The 20,843-nt window shown below is 30.3% G+C and overlaps 1 protein-coding gene across 6 annotated transcripts in view; it reads right to left on the reverse strand.

Moving 5' to 3' along the window:
- Positions 1-932: 932 nt before the first annotated feature.
- Positions 933-20,843, reverse strand: part of LOC143242658 (cytosolic phospholipase A2-like) — a 76,350-nt gene continuing 56,439 nt past the window's right edge. For all 6 annotated transcript variants that reach the window (XM_076486138.1, XM_076486137.1, XM_076486141.1 and 3 more), the window contains 10 exons: positions 20,313-20,449; positions 18,888-19,110; positions 16,844-16,967; positions 16,190-16,327; positions 14,811-14,996; positions 13,494-13,572; positions 11,833-12,029; positions 7,819-8,000; positions 4,851-5,043; positions 933-4,029 (listed from right to left, as the gene is read on the reverse strand). In XM_076486138.1, coding sequence (XP_076342253.1) covers positions 3,785-4,029; positions 4,851-5,043; positions 7,819-8,000; positions 11,833-12,029; positions 13,494-13,572; positions 14,811-14,996; positions 16,190-16,327; positions 16,844-16,967; positions 18,888-19,110; positions 20,313-20,449 — 1,704 coding nt within the window. In that variant the 3' untranslated portion in view covers positions 933-3,784. The remainder of the gene's footprint in view (positions 4,030-4,850; positions 5,044-7,818; positions 8,001-11,832; positions 12,030-13,493; positions 13,573-14,810; positions 14,997-16,189; positions 16,328-16,843; positions 16,968-18,887; positions 19,111-20,312; positions 20,450-20,843) is intronic.

Genomic DNA, 20,843 nt, shown 5'->3' on the forward strand with positions numbered 1-20,843 from the left:
GTTATTAAACAGTTTAACATTGACATTTAAATACAATAATAAATTAGCTTTCCTACAGGTGCTTTTCTCACTTTGTACTTCACAAACTCAAATGTTTGACGTATCCTAACATAACATCTTCAAAGTAACACTTAACTATTTGTGTTAGACTTCCAAGGATGTTTGTGTCGTTTTTCTTTTTTAATGTACAATCAGATTCAGAGTACAACACTGTGGATGAAGAATTATCCTTGTTGAAGATGGTAAGGTGAACTTCTAATTTTGTTTATTCTTCTATTAGAGGTATTGCATAACCTAAAGAACAGTGTTGTATCATTACTAACCAATGACTGCACATTATTGTGCTTGCCAACGACCACACCTACATTCAAACCTGCGACTCTCAGATTAGGAGTTGAATGCCTTAACCCACATGGCCATGCTGGGCCCCTTTCATTTCAAACATATATGACAACAGTTATCATATGCTGCTTTCTTATTAACTAAGCATTTTACCATATGAATTTAAACATCTTTGTATTAGTGTCAATTGTATAATAAAAATCTAGTAAAGTTTCATCATTAGTTTTAAAGAGATTTATTCAGAATTAACTTTATTTCTATATGCAAGTAACATATTCTATCCCATAATACCACCAATTGTTTTTATTTTCTACAGCCACACATTAATATAAATTCTTTAGTGTAAGTAAATAAAATTTGTATCTCTAATATGTTAGAGTATCTGAAAAACTAAAGCGTAGGAAAGTAATTGGTAAAATTTAAATTATATTAAACAAAGTACTTATCACAACTAATATTATTGATGCATATTTAATTAATGATCGTATATGAAAAATCTAAATCTAATTTTTACTTTCAAAGAAATTTGTATATATTCTCTCTGAATGTGTCAGTTAAAAACTTCTAAACTTTATTCAAGGCAAACATTCAACATATTCAGGTCATTTTATTATTCTATTGTTTAAAGATGTTATTACACAAGGAAAAAAGCAATTCTTGGATCAATAGTCATGCATTAAAACTATGAGTATTGAAATACGTAGTTTCACAACACTTGCATATCAATTCTTGTTTAGGAGAAAAACTTGTGATAAGTATTAAGTTATATATTTGAAGCTTGCGTGTTATGTATTGCTACAGTTCAAGCAACACATCTCTTCACAAATTAAAACTAAGCCTATGGAACATTTCATCCCATTTCCTGTAATTGCTGTACATGTCTTAAAGAACTTACACTACAGCTATTTGTCTAAATAGTTTATAATCTTTTCTCCTTTCATTCAAAACAAAAACTGATTTCAAAATGTAAAGTCGAGAATAGCTTGAGTCTCACATACATTTGTGAAACATTAAAGTGACATTAATCAAAGGAAAATTGTATTTACACTACAGCTATTTGTCTAAATAGTTTATAATCTTTTCTCCTTTCATTCAAAACAAAAACTGATTTCAAAATGTAAAGTCGAGAATAGCTTGAGTCTCACATACATTTGTGGAACATTAAAGTGACATTCATGAAAGGAACATTGTATATAACTAAGAAAAAAAAACTAAAGCTAAATATTGTAAAAAAAAAATCATCTAAGTTTGAAAACATATCACTAAAGTCTCCAGTCAGAGAATGAAGTATCAAATATTTGAAAGTTAACGTATATGTGAAAGGTCAAGTTGCAATAAAATCATGGTTGTTTAACAGATTGTGTACCAAAACACTGTACAAAACTTTTTAAATATGCAAACATCACCCACAAATAGGTTCACAAAACAAAGTTTATATCTGAAGAAGTAGTAAATATAATATTCATTTATGTTTATCAAATGAAAGAAATTCTTTTATAATAATTAAATAATTTCACTCAACTGCTAATTTTTACAACAAAACTTCAAACATTATTAAAAATAGTCATTTAACTAATTTAGTTAAATGGAAATGCACCTTAACTGACAATATGTGTACACTTCTTCACTGCATCGCAACATGTTCAGTGGAGAAATTCCATAAGTGAAATGTAGTCTTGTTAGTCATCTTACAAGTCATTGCAACTGTCAGAATATACCATGTTCATCATTCTCACAATATTTTATATATTACGGAAATTAAAAGTAGCTTATCTATCCTTACACAAAAGAACTGCTGATAGGCAACACAATTTCTTGAATAGAACAAATAAATGTAAAAAAAATTCTCTCAATGTTCATTATAAAAACTTTTAGAAAATATGTATTAAAAAGCAACTCAATATTTAAAGGAGAAAAATACTTTGTACATAATTCTTATAACAGTAGTAAAAATATAACACTGATATATTTAATTGCTGCTCTTCTGTAACATTCATCGGTGGGATAGTAAAGCAGCTCCAAGTAAAATAGTAATCATGAACCACGTAGTAAACATTAGATGAACAAAAATAGCATTGTAGTAATCAATAAATCACACTATAATTAAATTTTATACCAAATAAAAAGTGGTTTATTTATGTAGAGTTCTTCTAAACACAATCAGTAATGAATATACAAGTAAATATTTCTAGAAACAAGATATAATGTACTTAAATATGTGTAGGTTCCAGTATATAGTTTACTGGAAGTGTTGTAGATTTAAAAAAATCTCAGATTGGAGCCCTAGCTAACGAATTGAATCCTCAATCTCAATTCACAATCAAATTTAAGTCTTAAAAGCTTAGAGGGCACTACTGTCAAAATGTCTAACAATACTAATATACATTTGCACTTTAAATCACTTAAGACTAATAATTTTAAAACACAATGAAAATCATAATTTTGTTTATATAATTTATGGGAAAAAATTTTCTTGGAAAGTTCATCTCCTACACAAAAAATAAAGGTAGGGAAATGCATTTAAGCATTAAGACCACCTATTAACCATCTGAGCAACAATTGTGCAGAATATAATTAGGTGTCACTGAAATGTCTAAGTGTTTAGTTCTAGAAAATAATTATCTTAATGACTTCAGACAAGCTTTAAACTCAGATGCTACTGTCTTACATCATTTTAAGTTATTGTGGAATGGTAGTTTTAGTTACTACTTACAGTTTGGCTAATTCACCACAATAAGTGCAGAACAGGAAGCTACTGAAAAAATTACACAGGATATATTGTGTGTAATTTCATCTTAATATCATTCAAAGACACAATAACAATGTTCAGACATTGTAAAAAGTTAAAAGGAACTGTAATAATTGCTGTGCTATTTTGAATTGAGGATAAAAAAAATATTTATATGAAGTAACATCTTCCCTATGCTAGCAGTTATTTTTATTGAAACTGATGTTTATTATCCTCATCAATAAATAAACTTATCTAGATAAAGTAATATTCTTCTCCTAAGGATGAAACATTAAAACAATTTATCTGCTTGATTTGTGTGGACGAAAAACTATTAAATGAAATCACCAAATATGCTACTTCAACAAATAGGCATAGTGAGAACTGAATATGATTTACATCCTTTGAAACATGTTACCAACCAGTGTGTAGCAGTCACAACAAACAGACAGGCTTTTGTCTCATAAAAAAATTATGAGAACACCATCAATCTGGTGCAAAAATAAAGCAAGCAGTAAATTTACAATTTTGGTTTATTTTCTAAAATGTTTAGCATGATGTAAAAAGAAAAGAAAAAAGAAATCACCATTTTTTAAAATTAAATTTGTGACAATTAAAATGATATTGGAATAAAAACAGTGCAATTAAACAATTTTAAGAAGACTAATGAAAGACTGGATTGGTTAATTCAAAATCATTCCTTGTACTTTTTAATTATTTCACCATTTTTGCTTCAGATAAGATGAGGTTTGAATTCTGCTGTCTTCTTGTCATTACCTTTTTTACAACATCTTTGATGGTCTGGAGATTGTTTAAAAGGTTGAATTCCATCAGCTTGGAAAGCCTGTCAAAATTGTAGTGTGTATAACAAAAATTGTAGATGCTATATGGAGTATCTGGATTACTGAAAACATCAAAATCTGCAAACTGTATTTCTTCATCTGTCTCTCGCACAAGTCCTGTAATAATACAAAATAGTAAAATTATTTCTTAAAATATTGTAATGTTATTTCCCCCAAAATTCATGTTTGAAAAACAAGAGTTACAAATATACCTGTAATCATTGAAACAGTAAAGAAATTTCTTATTAAAAATACCATCTTTAATAAACGAATTTTACCACTCTATATCCAAAGATTTTAAAAATTAAGAAACTTTAAAGAAACAACAACTGGAATAAACAAATCCTAATTGTGGAAGATTCTACCTGCAAATATAATCTTACTTTACCCAAAGACTAAGCACACACAAGAATATACGTCTAGATTCAGACAGAATGACACACAGGTAAGATGGACAACAACTGCACTAATATACAATTAGATGACAATAATTGGTGATGCACAGATAACCAAAATACAGAAACAAGTTAATTTGGTTTAAGCAAATTACACAAACTAAAATCTTTTGTAAATGCTCTTATATGTTGCCATCCTTGAGTGATAGAGCTTTTGAAATTCAAGGTAAACCCACATTAAACTTTTAATACAGACATGTTTGTTGTGCCAACATTCTAAGACAAATTACTTCACATATGTGAAATAAAGCTCCTTGTGGGTTGTCAAGTTATAGTTTGTGACCAACATTTTCGAACTTACAGCATGACCTAGTGGACAAGTTTAGGTAAGATAATCAAAACATTTCTCAGCAACATTTTTTCTATATACACAGTGAAGAAGATGAATCATTATGAATACTTTTGTTTTATTTCTGTATTTCAGATTATGAAGTAAAATATTACACAATATTTTCTAACTTTTTATCAAGCTTGCTAACTTACCTGGTTGCTTGAATTTCCGAAAATTTATGTTTACTAGAGGAAAATGAATGATAATGGGACAAGAAGTGTTATCTGGATCATCAAAGACATAGCATTCTCTCATTGGTTCTTTAATCAACTGCTTAACACGATCTTTAATAGGTGGGAACAGAAAGTCATTTCTTTGAGCCCATTGTTCAGATTGTAACAGTTCCTAGTTTTGTAAATATACGTTATGTGATAAACATAAAACAAATGAACATAAAATAGTTTAATTATACATCCAAGAAATATATAATTATTCAATTCACCTTAAAATAGGCTCCTTTATACCTGGATTTATTTAAGATTATAAAACATTTTCAAATATGCTACTTTGAAACCTAAGGCATATTTTCATGAAAAATGAATAGAAAGTAGAAGTTCTGTTTTTGTCATTAAACAAATCACAATTCAGTACATGACTGTATTATATATTTATTTTCCTGAACAGAACATGAAAAATCTATAGCTGATACATTTATAGTATACTTTTTAATATCTTTTTGATGTTCTTTGAACCTACTCTACATGGCACTAAGTTTCCCCAATGTATTGTTTATTACACTTACACTATTTGCTAGAAACCATGAGAAGCCTGGTATAGTTCTACACATATTTACTTACAATGATTTTTTTTTAATTTTGTGCAAAGCTACACGAGGGCTATCTGCATTAGCTGTTCATAATTTAGAAGTGTAAGACTAGAGGGAAGGCAGCTAGTTATCACTACTCACCATAACATTAAATCTACCCCACAGCTTAAAAAACAGTGCCTAGCTAATATTAACTAATTATATTATATTGTGAGTAGCAAGCCCTGTATTATATATTACAGATTCTTTTAAAACTTTCCTAACAAGGCCTACTTAAAGTCTTATTTGTTATACCTACAAAATTTCAATAGGTAATAATTCTAGAACCACTGACATTCTAGTAAGGTCCTTATTTAAGGTTTAGAAAAAGTAAATGTCTAAGAATTTTATGACCTCCTTCACCCGAAAAAAAGAGTCAAAAATTATTTAATAAATAAATAAATAAAACTAAACCTAATAACCTTTCACGAAAGGGGACGAAGAGGAACCACAACGTTCCTGAACACCCCAGTTGGAGAGAGAATTCTTACGATTTCTCTCTCTCTAAACTAAACCCCTGCCACGTTAGTTTGCGTTTGTCTAAAAATTATACCACAGAGCATCATTTTACTTGGACTGACATACAGTAGTCTGTTATTAATTTAGAAGTGGCAGTATTAATATTAACATGCTAATTTGTGTTATTAGCTTACATTTTCTTTATTAAAATATATAACACTTGACACGTATCCTGCACCAATTTTATTCTGTTAATTTAAAAGGGAATATGAATTGGAAATTAAGCATTAAGCCACAAGACATCATTCTCTGACTGCTAATTTTGACTTGATTAGTCCTAGAGAAATAGTCAAAGTATAAATAAGTTTGTTTACAAAAGGTTACTTGTAAGATATGAACCTAGCTATGCTAAATTAAGTAGCTTTTGTGTATTATAGGAGTACCAGTTACTAAACAGTTTATCATCCACAGGTTAATTACACTAATAATTTGCTCTCTCAGAAGTATTTTTGTCCATTGTACAATATTACGCAATGTCATGATGTGTTAAACATTTCTTTTTTAGTGTTGATAAAACTACAATATTTGATGAAAAGTTGCACATGCAGGTAAGCTCAACATTCGCTTTAGAAATGATACAGGAACAACCATGAATAATGTTGATGCCAAATTTTATTCTATAAGTAAAATATTCTACATTAAACTGTTAGGAATTAGTCACAATATGATTCACATTTCAAAATGAGGTGCAACTTAAAGAATAAAAATGTGGGTTTACCATACATTATTACTGGGCAGCTTTCAGCATGGCTGAAGTGCTCAATACTTACTCTTTGCAGTGAGCAGAGAGTAATTATTGATTTGGCTTTCAGAGAAACCAGGAATGAACCATGATTAACCTTCATTTAAAGTCTATGAAATGATTTAAACTGATAGATTAACTTGAACTTTTAGCATCACTGGAGATGAGTACTTTTGTTTATCATTTAAATGATTAGGATAATAGCCCCAGGTGATAATGCTCCATATGATGACCTTGGATCTTAACAGTATCCCTACAATATAGCTTCTATTGCAAAAGACTTGTGAAACTTTCCTGGATGAAGCACACTACTACTTCCTGCTTGCCTTTCATAATCCAACTATTGTATCAGAATGATGGTTTCCAAGCATCTGTTTAAAGAGTCTGATCACACAGAAGTCTTAGGTGCTGAAACTAGCAACTCAACCCGTATGTTTTAAATTGGTTTAGTATAAATACCCATTTTAATCTCTACCTGCATGAGGTATGTAAACTGTTGACAAATATGTAGTGGAAACAATGCATTCACATTACTTACATTACATTTTCAAAATAGTTTAGCTATATTTTACTTAACCCATTGCATTACAGATGTAGAAAGAAAGTTGAATGCCTAAATTAGTGTCACAATATGTTAATGTGAAGTATTTTGATTCTATGTTATATAATGTCTTGTGTACATTTTGGAAAATGGATCTCATTTTATTTTCCTCTAATACATTATAAAGTACTATAATTAATTTTTGAATTTGTCACTTTAATACAATTTGAGAGTTATTAAAATAGTGAGCAAACATTTTTCAGAAGTAATAATTAAAGAAAAATTTTCTTTTGCTAGTGTAATCAATTGTGAATTCTCTCTTACATATCAGTTTTCTTTAACACAGTTATTTCAATAAATATTAATTGAAGCAGACTTTTAACAAAAAAACTGTAGAAACTGTATTTGTGTCTTATTGTATGATGTTAGGTTTTCCATGATTTCTCAAGAAAGACATACAATTCAGATTCAACATAACAAGGCGTTTCTGAAGTTAACAAGTTTATTTCTTACCTTAAATGGATACGTGTCGTCAGAAGGTCGTCCACTGAAGTCAAAAGTCAGATAAATTTTCACTTTTCTGGAAGGTCTTAACAACAAGGGGAAAGGAAGGTTAAAGGTCAGACCTCCATCAACCAAGTACAGTGACTTAGTTTGTGTGTTAGCAGGATGATGAATCCCTTTGTACCACTTGTCTAATAAAATAATCATATCAATTAGGGATTACAGTCTTACATAAGTGTGTGTAAAAAGATTTATTACATTAAGCAAGTGTAGTAGGGACACAAATTTAAGTTTTTACCCAAAACTAAAGCCTGTAAGGTCAGCCATGTTATAGCAGTACATGTTTGATAATAGGACTTGTAAGTATTGGCTGGATTACATTACTATGTGCTGAATACCAGAGATCATAAGAGTCACTTTGTAACAGCATCACATACAGAATACAATTTCTCACAAAGTTGGCTGTTTTACAGTACCAAAGATCATAAAGTTCAATTACAAATGCTTTTAGAAAAACTTGTATGACTAGCTGGGTTACATGTGTTACAGCACTACATGCTCAGTACCAGAGTATTTATTCCAGCTGAGCTATACAGCACCACAACATTTTCTTATCACTAAAAACTGTATTACAGTAGTAAAGAATGATGGTACTTAAGTTACTACAAGTGTTATACTGATGTAATGTCACACACGTATTAAAAAGGAGTAGTTATACCTTTGAAGGTAGAAAACAAAGTTAAAGCTAGGCTACAAACTTTATATAAAACCCATACAAAAAACTTTATAACAAGGAATGATCATATAACACTACTACCAAATACATTAAGGATAATCCATGAACACTTCACTTCTGCTATTAAAGACCATTCCTGTTAAAAGTATATATAATGCTACGTATAATTTTGCTTGTTAAATTCCATATCTTAAAACCACTAGAATTTTAAATCTATATTAAAAAAACTATTATATGCCAAGTTGTCAATGCTATACAGTTAAGAGGATTCTTTAATTCTACGTTTCATAATACTGGAGTTCAGGTGAAAAACGTTTACAAAAAGTGGTGTTTCACATAAAAGTTTACAAGGACTTGCTGTTATTTCTTCCAAGTTTGGTACGACTTGATGTGGCACTTAGGATTCGATCTCATAATTTACAGATTTAACTATTATCTAATATGCTTACTCTTTCAGCCATGCAGGCATTTGAACATAACAATCAATCTCATTATTTATTATTAATTGGCACTGAGTGGTTTTGACTAGATGCCTTCTAGCTATATAATAAGTTCAAAACTAGACACAACTGGCACAGGTAATACTACAGTCTTTAACTGGAGTATTAATATATATAGCTAGATGCCTTCTAGCTATATATTAAGTTCAAAACTAGACAAAACTGGCACAGGTAATACTCCAGTCTTTAACTGGAGTATTAATATATATAGCTAGATGCCTTCTAGCTATATATTAAGTTCAAAACTAGACACAACTGGCACAGGTAATACTCCAGTCTTTAACTGGAGTATTAATATATATAGCTAGATGCCTTCTAGCTATATAATAAGTTCAAAACTAGACAAAACTGGCACAGGTAATACTCCAGTCTTTAACTGAGTATTATATATATAGCTAGATGCCTTCTAGCTATATATTAAGTTCAAAACTAGACAAAACTGGCACAGGTAATACTCCAGTCTTTAACTGGAGTATTAATATATATAGCTAGATGCCTTCTAGCTATATATTAAGTTCAAAACTAGACAAAACTGGCACAGGTAATACTCCAGTCTTTAACTGGAGTATTAATATATATAGCTAGATGCCTTCTAGCTATATATTAAGTTCAAAACTAGACACAACTGGCACAGGTAATACCCAGTCTTTAACTGAGTATTAATATATATAGCTAGATGCCTTCTAGCTATATATTAAGTTCAAAACTAGACAAAACTGGCACAGGTAATACTCCAGTCTTTAACTGGAGTATTAATATATATAGCTAGGTGCCTTCTAGCTATATATTAAGTTCAAAACTAGACAAAACTGGCACAGGTAATACTCCAGTCTTTAACTGGAGTATTAATATATATAGCTAGATGCCTTCTAGCTATATATTAAGTTCAAAACTAGACACAACTGGCACAGGTAATACTCCAGTCTTTAACTGGAGTATTAATATATATAGCTAGATGCCTTCTAGCTATATAATAAGTTCAAAACTAGACACAACTGGCACAGGTAATACTCCAGTCTTTAACTGCTCCTAATGAGTATACTCGATTCTTGTATAAATTATCCTGATGCTCCAATTGAATATACTTGATTTGGGTTTTATGTCAATCACTACTCCTACCAAGTCAACTTGTTCAAGATAAATAGCAGATCTTCAGTGCTGACATCTATCATCCCTTTGGCCAAATAAATGTTTTTTTTTCTTTTCCTTTATTTAAAGTACATGCATTATCTTATGTCTGCACTATTTCAGTGCACAGTAGAATGTACCCAATCAGTGCATCTCACAATGGAAAAGAAAACATTATACTCTCATGGAAAACGAAAATTATAAATGGATTAGGAATATGAAAATAGGAGTGAAAGTGAATGATAAAGCTCATACATCTGTTGTATTAACCTAAGAAACAACGATTTGGTGCAAGGATGCAGATAAAAGATGTTTTCATATCATGTTTTCATTTTATATCAAAAGTGCAACTTTTGACACCATACATTATGGACCACAAATTTAAAAAGTTTGAGAAAAACACATAAAACATCAAAATTTTCTCTCTCTTGCCCTTGAATCAACAAATTGCAGAGAAGACATATTACAAATACATTAATCAAAGCTGTCAGAATGAGTGAACACTCACTCTTCCAATGTTGGAATGACATAACTGGTAGTGATATCTATGTATTCATAGCTTTATGGATGTTGATGGTTAGAGAAATAAAAATTAATTTTTGAATGAGTACTGGTTCAAAAATAAATTGTTGAAGTCAATTCTAATTTTTCACTGCATTATATCCAAGGATAGATATTTGTTCTTTTGTTACATTTTTGTGATAGCTCATTTACTTTGTTTTTGCAAGAAAAGGAGTGTAAAACTGCATGTTAAAAATATATGTCAAAAAAGTAATGTATCCATTTAAAACCATGCACTGACTGATGAGACCTTGGATTTATTCAAAGTTCAAGCAGCATGTTCCTTCAAAAAGAAATCATGCTTGTATTAAAAAAACAACAAATGTATTGTATAATGCAGAAACTGGTTTTGTGTTGAAGTTCTGTAGTTTATACTTGTTGCTCAACTGATCTGGTTTTCCACAAAACCCTTGGATTTTCTCAAACTATAGTTACCAACATAACTGTAGCCTTACTTCAAAGGTCACTAACTGTTGATAACTGATATACAAGTACATTATTTAATTAGTTACAAGAAAGCAAAACAACCTGCTGTAACTCTAAAAATGTAAGAAAAGAACACTGATTTAATGTTGGCATTGAAATGAAAAAAAAGATGTCGTGTTAGGTATTTTTCATTGTTTTGCCAAGTGTCACGAACTTCAAAATTTTTTAATAAAAATAACTACAAGTAAATTTTAGGTAATCAGCCATGTGATAAGTCAAAATTTAAGTTTCATAGAGAATGAAATTCAAAATACTGCATTACGTTTAGGTTGCACTTGGTCATATTTCTTTATAAGAATTGTCGTTTTTCAAGAACTTTTTGTTAGATGTTAAGACTTTATCAAAAGATGTCTTCAATTTCAGATCCAACCAAAAATATTTTTAGAAAATAAATGTAATAAAAGTAAAAAACTTAGTTGAGTATTCAGTTAATTTTTGTGATATAAAAAATACAAGTTTTCAAAAAATATATAATTGTAACCACAAAAATACTTTGTATATTCTGTTGGTGTGAGCAGAGTTCCAGCCGTGTCAACTTAACATCAGTGTGAGCAGTGCTTCAACTACTACACTTTATATGTAAGAAACAATTGTCAAGCTGTATTAACTCACCATCAGTGGGAGTGATTGGAGAAGATGGAGAGAATTGTTTGAGTGGAATGAGGGCTAATCCAAGGAGGGGGTTTAAAATCATCCCAGCTCGACCACGTCTGTTGTTGAAAACTGAGCTGTTACAAACTGACTCTATCAGTTGATCAAAAGCCTTGGTGATGTACCCATCTTTCTCTTTTGACTTAATATCATTTTTACTGCAAATATAAAGGCAAAAACAAATTTAAATACATGTAACATCAATTCAAGTAACATCAAAATTATACGTTTATAAAAACAAAACTTTTGAGTGTACAATTACCCAAACCAATGTCAAATTATTTGCACACTTCACAAATTAATAACACAGATAGTTCAGATTATAATTATGAAAAATGAACTTTCTGTTTTATTGATTTTTATAAGTGTCTACAAGTTTAAACATCATAGATCAGCATACAATGGTGATGTTTTACAGACTACCTCTGTCACAATGTGTTATTTCTATCAAATATTGCTCTCAGATAAATAAATTAACTACAGTTGAGAGTGGGTAATGTAGGCCTAAAATCTGAAATGTCTCATGCACTGGAAAACCTATACGAGATAACACAAGAGACTATTAAGAACTTTTATAATGGTAAAATTATATATATATATATATGCTGTCAGTCCCATGGGAACCATACTCTTTTAAATACATATAATTCAACAGTCAAAATTCTTTACACTTAGAGCAAAATTAGAGAAAAAAACATGGCTCAGCTTAACAATTTTCTCTATCAGATGTATATCACTTACCTAGCTGAATGAATACTCCCTACCTCACCAGTCAAATAATTCTAAACTAAACGTCCACATGAGAATACCATATTCTTCTTACTGGAAAATTCCTATAGTTAATATTCACATGAACCAGATGTATCCAGATATTTCTTTTAATACTCAGTAATGTGTTTCTGGCATCTTCATGAATTTCTCTTAGAAATATTCTATTGTAAAAACTTGTAAAAAAAATATCCTGCGTGTAGTAGTGCCACTAAAAGTGTGTGTCTGCTTAGACATACAATTTTATTTAATGATTACAGTTACGATCTAGCACACTTGAAAAATCCACAAGATTTGTTACTTTAAATCAAAGCAAGAACAAACCTCACATAGTGACGAGAACAAAAATACTCTTTCCATTAAACATTGTAGCTTTCTAGTCATCTATATGGACAGAAGTGGGCATCAGTGTAGTGTGTGAAATAATATAATATCATAAAGTAAGCGAAACTGCAGCATTTAGGGTACCCGAGTCACTGGTATTTATGAAATAATATAATATCATAAAGTAAGCGAAACTGCAGCATTTAGGGTACCCGAGTCACTGGTATTTATGAAATAATATAATATCATAAAGTAAGCGAAACTGCAGCATTTAGGGTACCCGAGTCACTGGTATTTATGAAATAATATAATATCATAAACTAAGTGAAACTGCAGCATTTAGGGTACCCGAGTCACTGGTATTTATGCTTATTTTTTTCAAACAAGAGAATGTATTAAGATACCAATACTGACTATGATTTCTTACTTAGATACATCAATGATATGTTTGGACTATGAAACCATGGACATGTTTTTTTAAATTAAATAATACGCTTCAAGCACAACAATAATAAAAAAGCCAGTATTACTCGGAATTATCTGTCTCATCATCTGAGTCTGAAGATTCCGTGGAATCTGATTCCTCATCTTCCACAACAGCAAGTTGTTCTGAAAAACAGCCAACAGAATTCCAAATAGCACAAATACTCAACACAAACAAAATTCGTATCAAAGGATGAAATTTAATAAGCTAAATTTGTATTATGATGAAACTAAAGAAAAATCAAAATCAGTATATCTATTCTTTTTTTATGTTCTTATAACAATAACAGTTTTAAAGCTTTTAGGTAAGAAATGTCTACCATAAATTTATTCAAGTTGCAAGAGAAAAACATAACACTTGCAAAGTTTCAGTGAAACAAATGGATGTAAAAGAAACAGATAAATTAAGATAAAAGAAACCATTTTCGAAAGATTTCATTAAATTCAAGACTAAACATAACCAGCATGTAAGGAGTAAAATATTTTGTAGCAACCACAGAAAACTCACTCAAATATTTCTATTTATAGTAAAGTGATTCCACAATTAACAGTAGTAAATTTACTTATTTTATGCATTCTTAATATAATTTCTCAGTTATTTCAACTTTGATTAATTAAGATAAAAAAATTAATTTCTTTTTTGATCAAGGTTTGGATTTTGAGAAAAGGCATCTTGATCAAAGAGAATTATTACAAAGAAAAACAAATAATCCATGACCAAACATTTTTTTTTATATTAATCTAACCTTTAGTGAAGCTCTAATGCTAAATATAATGCTTTATTTTCTCAAAACACAACAATGTGGAACATGATTTCCTGCAGTTAACAAAAGTGTACACAGTATACCATATAGTTGTGTGATCAAACAAACAAAATCTTCCCATGAAAAGGACTGAAATATATCTGTTAACAACTACCTTGAACATTAGTATTATACCTACAAATGGTTAATACCAAAAATGTTCAACTGCACAGTAAGTGTTCAAGGAAATTATAAAGTTAAACACACCAAGATAACTATTTAATTCAGGGAGATTATGAAGTTAAAACACACCAAGATAACTCTTTAATTCAGGGAGATTATGAAGTTAAAACACACCAAGATAACTCTTTAATTCAGGGAGATTATGAAGATAAACACACCAAGATAACTCTTTAATTCAGGGAGATTATGAAGATAAACACACCAAGATAACTCTTTAATTCAGGGAGATTATGAAGATAAACACACCAAGATAACTCTTTAATTCAGGGAGATTATAAAGATAAACACACCAAGATAACTCTTTAATTCAGGGAGATTATGAAGATAAACACACCAAGATAACTCTTTAATTCAGGGAGATTATGAAGATAAACTCACCAAGATAACTCTTTAATTCTTCCTCTTCATTTTCAGCATTAATGGTTTTGATCTGTCTTTCAACACACTCAGGAGAATCAGTTTCATCATATTTTACTTCTTGTTCCAAGGATAGCAAATTACTGATCCTAGTCTTGGTTTGTATGAGCCGTTTGAACAGAATAGTAAAAGCACTGCCCCACACTCCTGTAATAAATAGTTTGAGGAACAGATTGTTTAAGCATCTTAAAACACATGAAAATATAACTTAGTATAAAATAAACTTTCTCATTTCCTCAAAAGATTCCCATATGCCTTCAAGCTTGCTTTAATGACATTTCAAATATAAACCCACTTAACTCACTGATATATGACAGATATTGATACCACATGAACAGTGGTAAAACACTATTTATAAATTATCCCACTTTAGTCGTTTTTGAATTTTTAAGACTATATAACTCACTTCTCCAAGTCATCTACTATAAACTTTACATTAAAGATAAAATAATTCTTCAATAAGCCTGTATTATAGATAAAAGGCCCATGAAGTGTTCATTATGCTATAAATCTTGTTTTCTAAAAAACATCAATATTTTACACATATCAATACAATTCAAAAACGTTTCATCATTTAATTTCAAAAACAGGAACAGTACCAGCAGTAGCAAAAAGTACCAGGTGTTTACTCCCACCAGCAGTGAGAAACAGTACCAGGCCTTTACTTCCACCTGCAGTGAGAAAAAGTACCAGACCTTTACTTCCACCTGCAGTGAGAAAAGTACCAGACCTTTACTCCCACCAGCAGTGAGAAACAGTACCAGACCTTTACTCCCACCAGCAGTGAGAAACAGTACCAGACCTTTACTCCCACCAGCAGTGAGAAACAGTACCAGACCTTTACTCCCACCAGCAGTGAGAAACAGTACCAGACCTTTACTCCCACCAGCAGTGAGAAACAGTACCAGACCTTTACTCCCACCAGCAATGAGAAACAGTACCAGGCCTTTACTTCCACCAGCAGTGACAAACAGTACCAGGCCTTTACATTCACCAGTGGTAATAAACAGTACCAGGCCTCTACTTCCACCAGTGGTAATAAACAGTACCATACCTCTACTCTTGGCAGCATGAAGATAATGTCAGATTCTTTCACTTTCTGGAATACATCAGTAACAAGAAAACAACAATTTTAATTAAAAAATAACTATAATTCCAACACAAAATAATACTTTTTTCCCATCCACTTCATGTGTGCAGCAAAAATCAAAAACATTTTACTTTTGAAGGTTAAAAATTTTTCAGTATTGAACATCTGTTTAGACACCGCCATTATACACTTGATAAATTTCCACTTTCTGCTAGAATAACAAAAAAACATGAAAAGTACAAAAATTTACCCAGAAGATAGTGAAGGGGTTGCTCCTCAAAATATTTGATGATTTTTCCTTTGTAAAATTTGCAACCAAAATGCTCAGTCTTCATAAATGTTCCATATTTTGCAATACCCACTTCATAAGGAGAAAATTCCAACCACTCTGGAAAATAATGTGATAGTTAAAAAAAAAAACTTATCTTCTTAAATAGCCTTCAAACAGTAAAGTGAATTGTACTGTATTAAGATATCAGTAGTTAAGGAAATAAAAATAGTTTTTAAACTTTCTTAAAAAGCAACTATAAGGATGAGCTTCCATAAGCCATTTGTGACTTAAAACATTATTTACCTTTCTACAGTTTCTCTTAATTTATTTGAGTAAGGGTGGAGGATAACTTCAGTTTAACATTTCATTGTTATTTTAATTTTGGTTTCAAAAGGCACTAAAATATTAAGACAAAACTTGCAAAAAAAACATTTTAACTATAATTTCATAATTTAGAAGTAAATTTTGAGTAATTTAAATGTTGGATATTTGGAATGCGTATTTTTTTTAACAGCATAAGGAAAGAATAGTTCTGAAGAATAAAATTGGAATACACTAAACTAACTGATTATGTAAATGTCAAAGAATGCAAGAGGCTGAAATTTTACAGAAATAAAGAAAAACATATTTTACCATGATACACAGGAGCAGCAATGTCTTTCTTTACATGAAGACAAGTATAGAGAGGTAAGGGACTTTGTCCAACATTAATTTTTGACCGTTGCTCTGACAACCTTTTAGTTTTTCCTTGTATATCCTGTTGGGAAAAAAAAACCCACAAAAAATGGTTAATATTAAATTCATAACTTATTATAATAATTTATTTAATCAATGTTTACAATAAACATTTCAATTTTAAAAAGTACATGTATGTAGAACTGCTACTGGAAATAGCCTCTGCTGCCTCAGCAGTAAGCCATAACTTATAATGTTAAAAATCAGTTTGCAATATCCACAGTAAGAACTCTAATAGCCCACTGTGTAGCTTTGGGCTTAGCAACAAGCAAAAGTACTGGAGTATCCTAACTTTATCAACATGCAAGAATCCTGTGCCGAGAGGCTTTTAATACCTAATTGTTCCATTGTCTAAAACAGTAACCAAATGTAATGAAATAGTTTACAATACTAAAAGTAAATATGATACCCAATCTATTGCTTACATCCACCACTTATCACTGAACATACCAGTTAAGGAATTCCACCTTTCATCACTAACCCTGCATTATTTTACAGATAATCTGTTTATATATTTTAAAATAAGCATGAAACCGAATACATCAATATAAATACTATACGATATTCACATCTAATATAAAAATAGATTCAATATGATGAGTACAAGGCAACTAAAAATACCACACATATAACATATGAGTCACTGCAACCAGAAGCCTAGTGTGATTTTTTTCAAGTTATTTTCATCCAGAGTTGCTGATGAAGAGCATGGTTCCCTGAAACTATCATAACTGTGTGACAAGTGGGGAACTAAAGGATAGCTTAGGATTCCTATTTATTTTCAGTATTTTTTCTAAATAATTCAGAAGAGCAGATTAGGACTTGCCATAAATGCCATACATTCTTCATGTCCTATTTATACACAAGTTCATTGTGAGTAAGATACAGCTAAAAAAATATCACTATTTTTATTACATAGCAACAATAACGTTACAGATAAAATGTTTTAATTTTAAAAGCATTCTATAAAAATGAAGAAAGGATTTCTTGGAGAAAAAAAATACTGTATGTAATTAATTTACCCAAACCTTTCACTTTATATGATGTGGTCAACTTCAAGTTATAAATATTTTTTTTTGTATTTGGTATTGTTTTATGTTATACTTTTAATATTTTAATGATTTATTCACTAGAAGGAGATTTTGTTTTCACCTCAGCTTTTCCATCCTCTGAAAGAAATTCAAATAATTAAACAATACAACAACTTAAATCCAGCCCTTATCATTCCCATAATTATAAAGCTTATACTGTGTGAATCTTAAAACTTTCATGAAATTTTAGACTTCTGTGGGATTTCAAACACTTGTGAAACAGTGTATAACACAAACACACCAGTTAGGGAGAATTAATCATATTAGTCAAACATTAACAGTTAGTATTTTCGTACGTGATTTGGTCATCAAGTTATTTAGTGGTCAAAAACTTAGCTTGTCAGTTGCCATACCTCTTATTAAATCAGAGAGAAAATTTGCAACTGATTAGAGCTTCATCTACAAGTAAGGCATACATTTAGTTACAGAATTTCTGTTTAAATATTGTTTGTGAAATTAGGCTAACCAGTAAATGTGGCCTGCATCAAAAGTATCAATAAGTAATTTGAAAACTCACTCTGTTAAATTCAATCATTCTTGAATAAGTAATTATGGTAACCTGGGATTAATTAAAGGATTATAAGGAAGTTATTTATGGGTATTTCAACACACACCAATCATCTAATTCTACATTTGACATCCCACTGAAAATAAGAAAACATTGTCCTTGATTCACTGTAAAATTAATTACATAAAAGTACTTGAAGGTTTTCACTTAACTGAAGGCAGCATGAAAACTGTATAAAAAATTAAAATAAAACAATTATACACTAACCCAATGATGCAAAACCTGCAGCTGTTTATACACAAACATTTTTAACACCCATGAAAATATTTATAAAAACAATTACATCTTTTAAGAGCGTATCACCAAGAAGATGACCAAAAAAATCTGTGAAACTGACAGGTTGACCCCTTTTATATTTACTCAAAATACTGTTGATGTAGGGGAAAAATCTATGAGGACCAAGTAGTCGGAATGGACTTTGGCTTATATAACTTCTTAAATCCTTTTGGATATCACCAGGACTCTTAACAGGAAATTCATGATGACTGTAGAGGGTTGAGATATACCTGCAAAAGAAAATATTGAGTACAATGTTTTTTCTTACTTTTATAAGTCTATATACAGTATTTCCAAGGACATTTTTTTGTAAAGAGAAGACAAACTGTTATTTTGAAATGAAAATTATAGGCACAGCTATGACATTTTTTTTCTAGACTAACAAAATATTTAATCAAGTGTGCAACTATCAAACAGTTTTTTTTTAATTACCCTAAGTGTCGCATTGTCAAAATATAGATGGTTCTCAACAATCTAATCGTTAATTACATACAAATCACAAATGCAGCTTATATCACAAAAAAAAAAAACAATAACAAAATTGAGACAAGTGGATCTGTGGTGACTGGATCAAACTGGATAGAAAGTTAAAACAAATAAAACGTTAATGAGTACTCTCTTCCTCTACAAGATAAATTTTAAAAATTCAAAAATAAAAATAGACCCAAAGTTCAAACAATAAATTATAAATAAAGGTAAAAAAGTTATTAAAAGCCCAAAAAAATTAGTAAAACCTAAATCTTAAAAAGAAAAACCAAATAAAAAATCTAATGTGCTAAACAAAGGAGAACCTGGTTTTTAACACTAACAAAAAAAGTAGCATTTGAATCAGTATGAGCATATGTAATCTCTCCCACATGTGAACTCCTTTTGCACATACACAGCCAACCAACTTGCAAACAGAAAAAGTAGCCTTCCAGTTTGGGACTTCACAAGTTATCTTTCCCAAATAAAAATATGATTGACAATTAGTGGAACCAAGTCGAAGCAGGTGAAGGATTATGAAGAATTAGATGCTACATAAGTGGTTTTGTGTTCAAACATAACAGAAAGAAACACAGAAATTAAAAAAAAAATTCACACATTAGTGAGGGAAAAGGAACTGCATCATAACATCCTGTACTACAAGTTATCACTTACTGTTTGTTACTGAAGATGATGAGATAATTTTGTTAATACAAGCTTAGATGAAAACATATCTATAAGAAAGTCATGCCTTTAACCTTCAGAATATTAGAGTTTTAACTACATCAAAGTTCCCAACTTTGTTTATACAAGTTCTGTAATAAACAAATCAGGAACATTTACTACTAAAACTAAACTGAAAAATACAACCCGAAAGCAGATATTCTTTAGCACGTAACAAAATTAGGTTTCATTTGCAAGGAAAAACCCGAGACCCATAGTTAATGCAATATTATGCATGTCTTACCAAGCAGAGCCTGACAACCCAGCTACGTAAGTTGCACAATCTAAAAGTCCAGTTTCTGAAAGGCCCTTGAAGATACCACTGAGACAAGTAAGAGCACGAAAACCTCCTCCTGAGCCCACGACAGCAATTACTGGAGCCTACAAGTTTTAAAAAGGTTCATATTTTAATTGTTATAATCACCTCTATAAAGTTTAATCATAATAATCATTTTTTTTTTCAAAATACCTACTAAGCCTTTAGTGTTTGATATCATATCAACAGAACTACAACCATAAAACTTCCTTGTCTTTTATAGAGATATGTAGATTGTATAATCTTTTTATAAAGAAATAATTAGTGAAACGATATTTTTTACCATGCCCCTTCAGCTATTTATCACAATATAGAATAAATACATGGCTGAAAGATGTACAGCTATTTGTGAATGTTCACCCCTTCTAGCATTAAAAAAATAAGGAAGAAACACATAAAACAGCTTTTCAACAACAATGTGAACAAAGTACTTTAGAATTTCTAGTGATTCAATAGGTT

Source organism: Tachypleus tridentatus, chromosome 2 (genome assembly GCF_004210375.1).
Source record: "Tachypleus tridentatus isolate NWPU-2018 chromosome 2, ASM421037v1, whole genome shotgun sequence".
Lineage (NCBI taxonomy): Eukaryota > Metazoa > Arthropoda > Merostomata > Xiphosura > Limulidae > Tachypleus > Tachypleus tridentatus.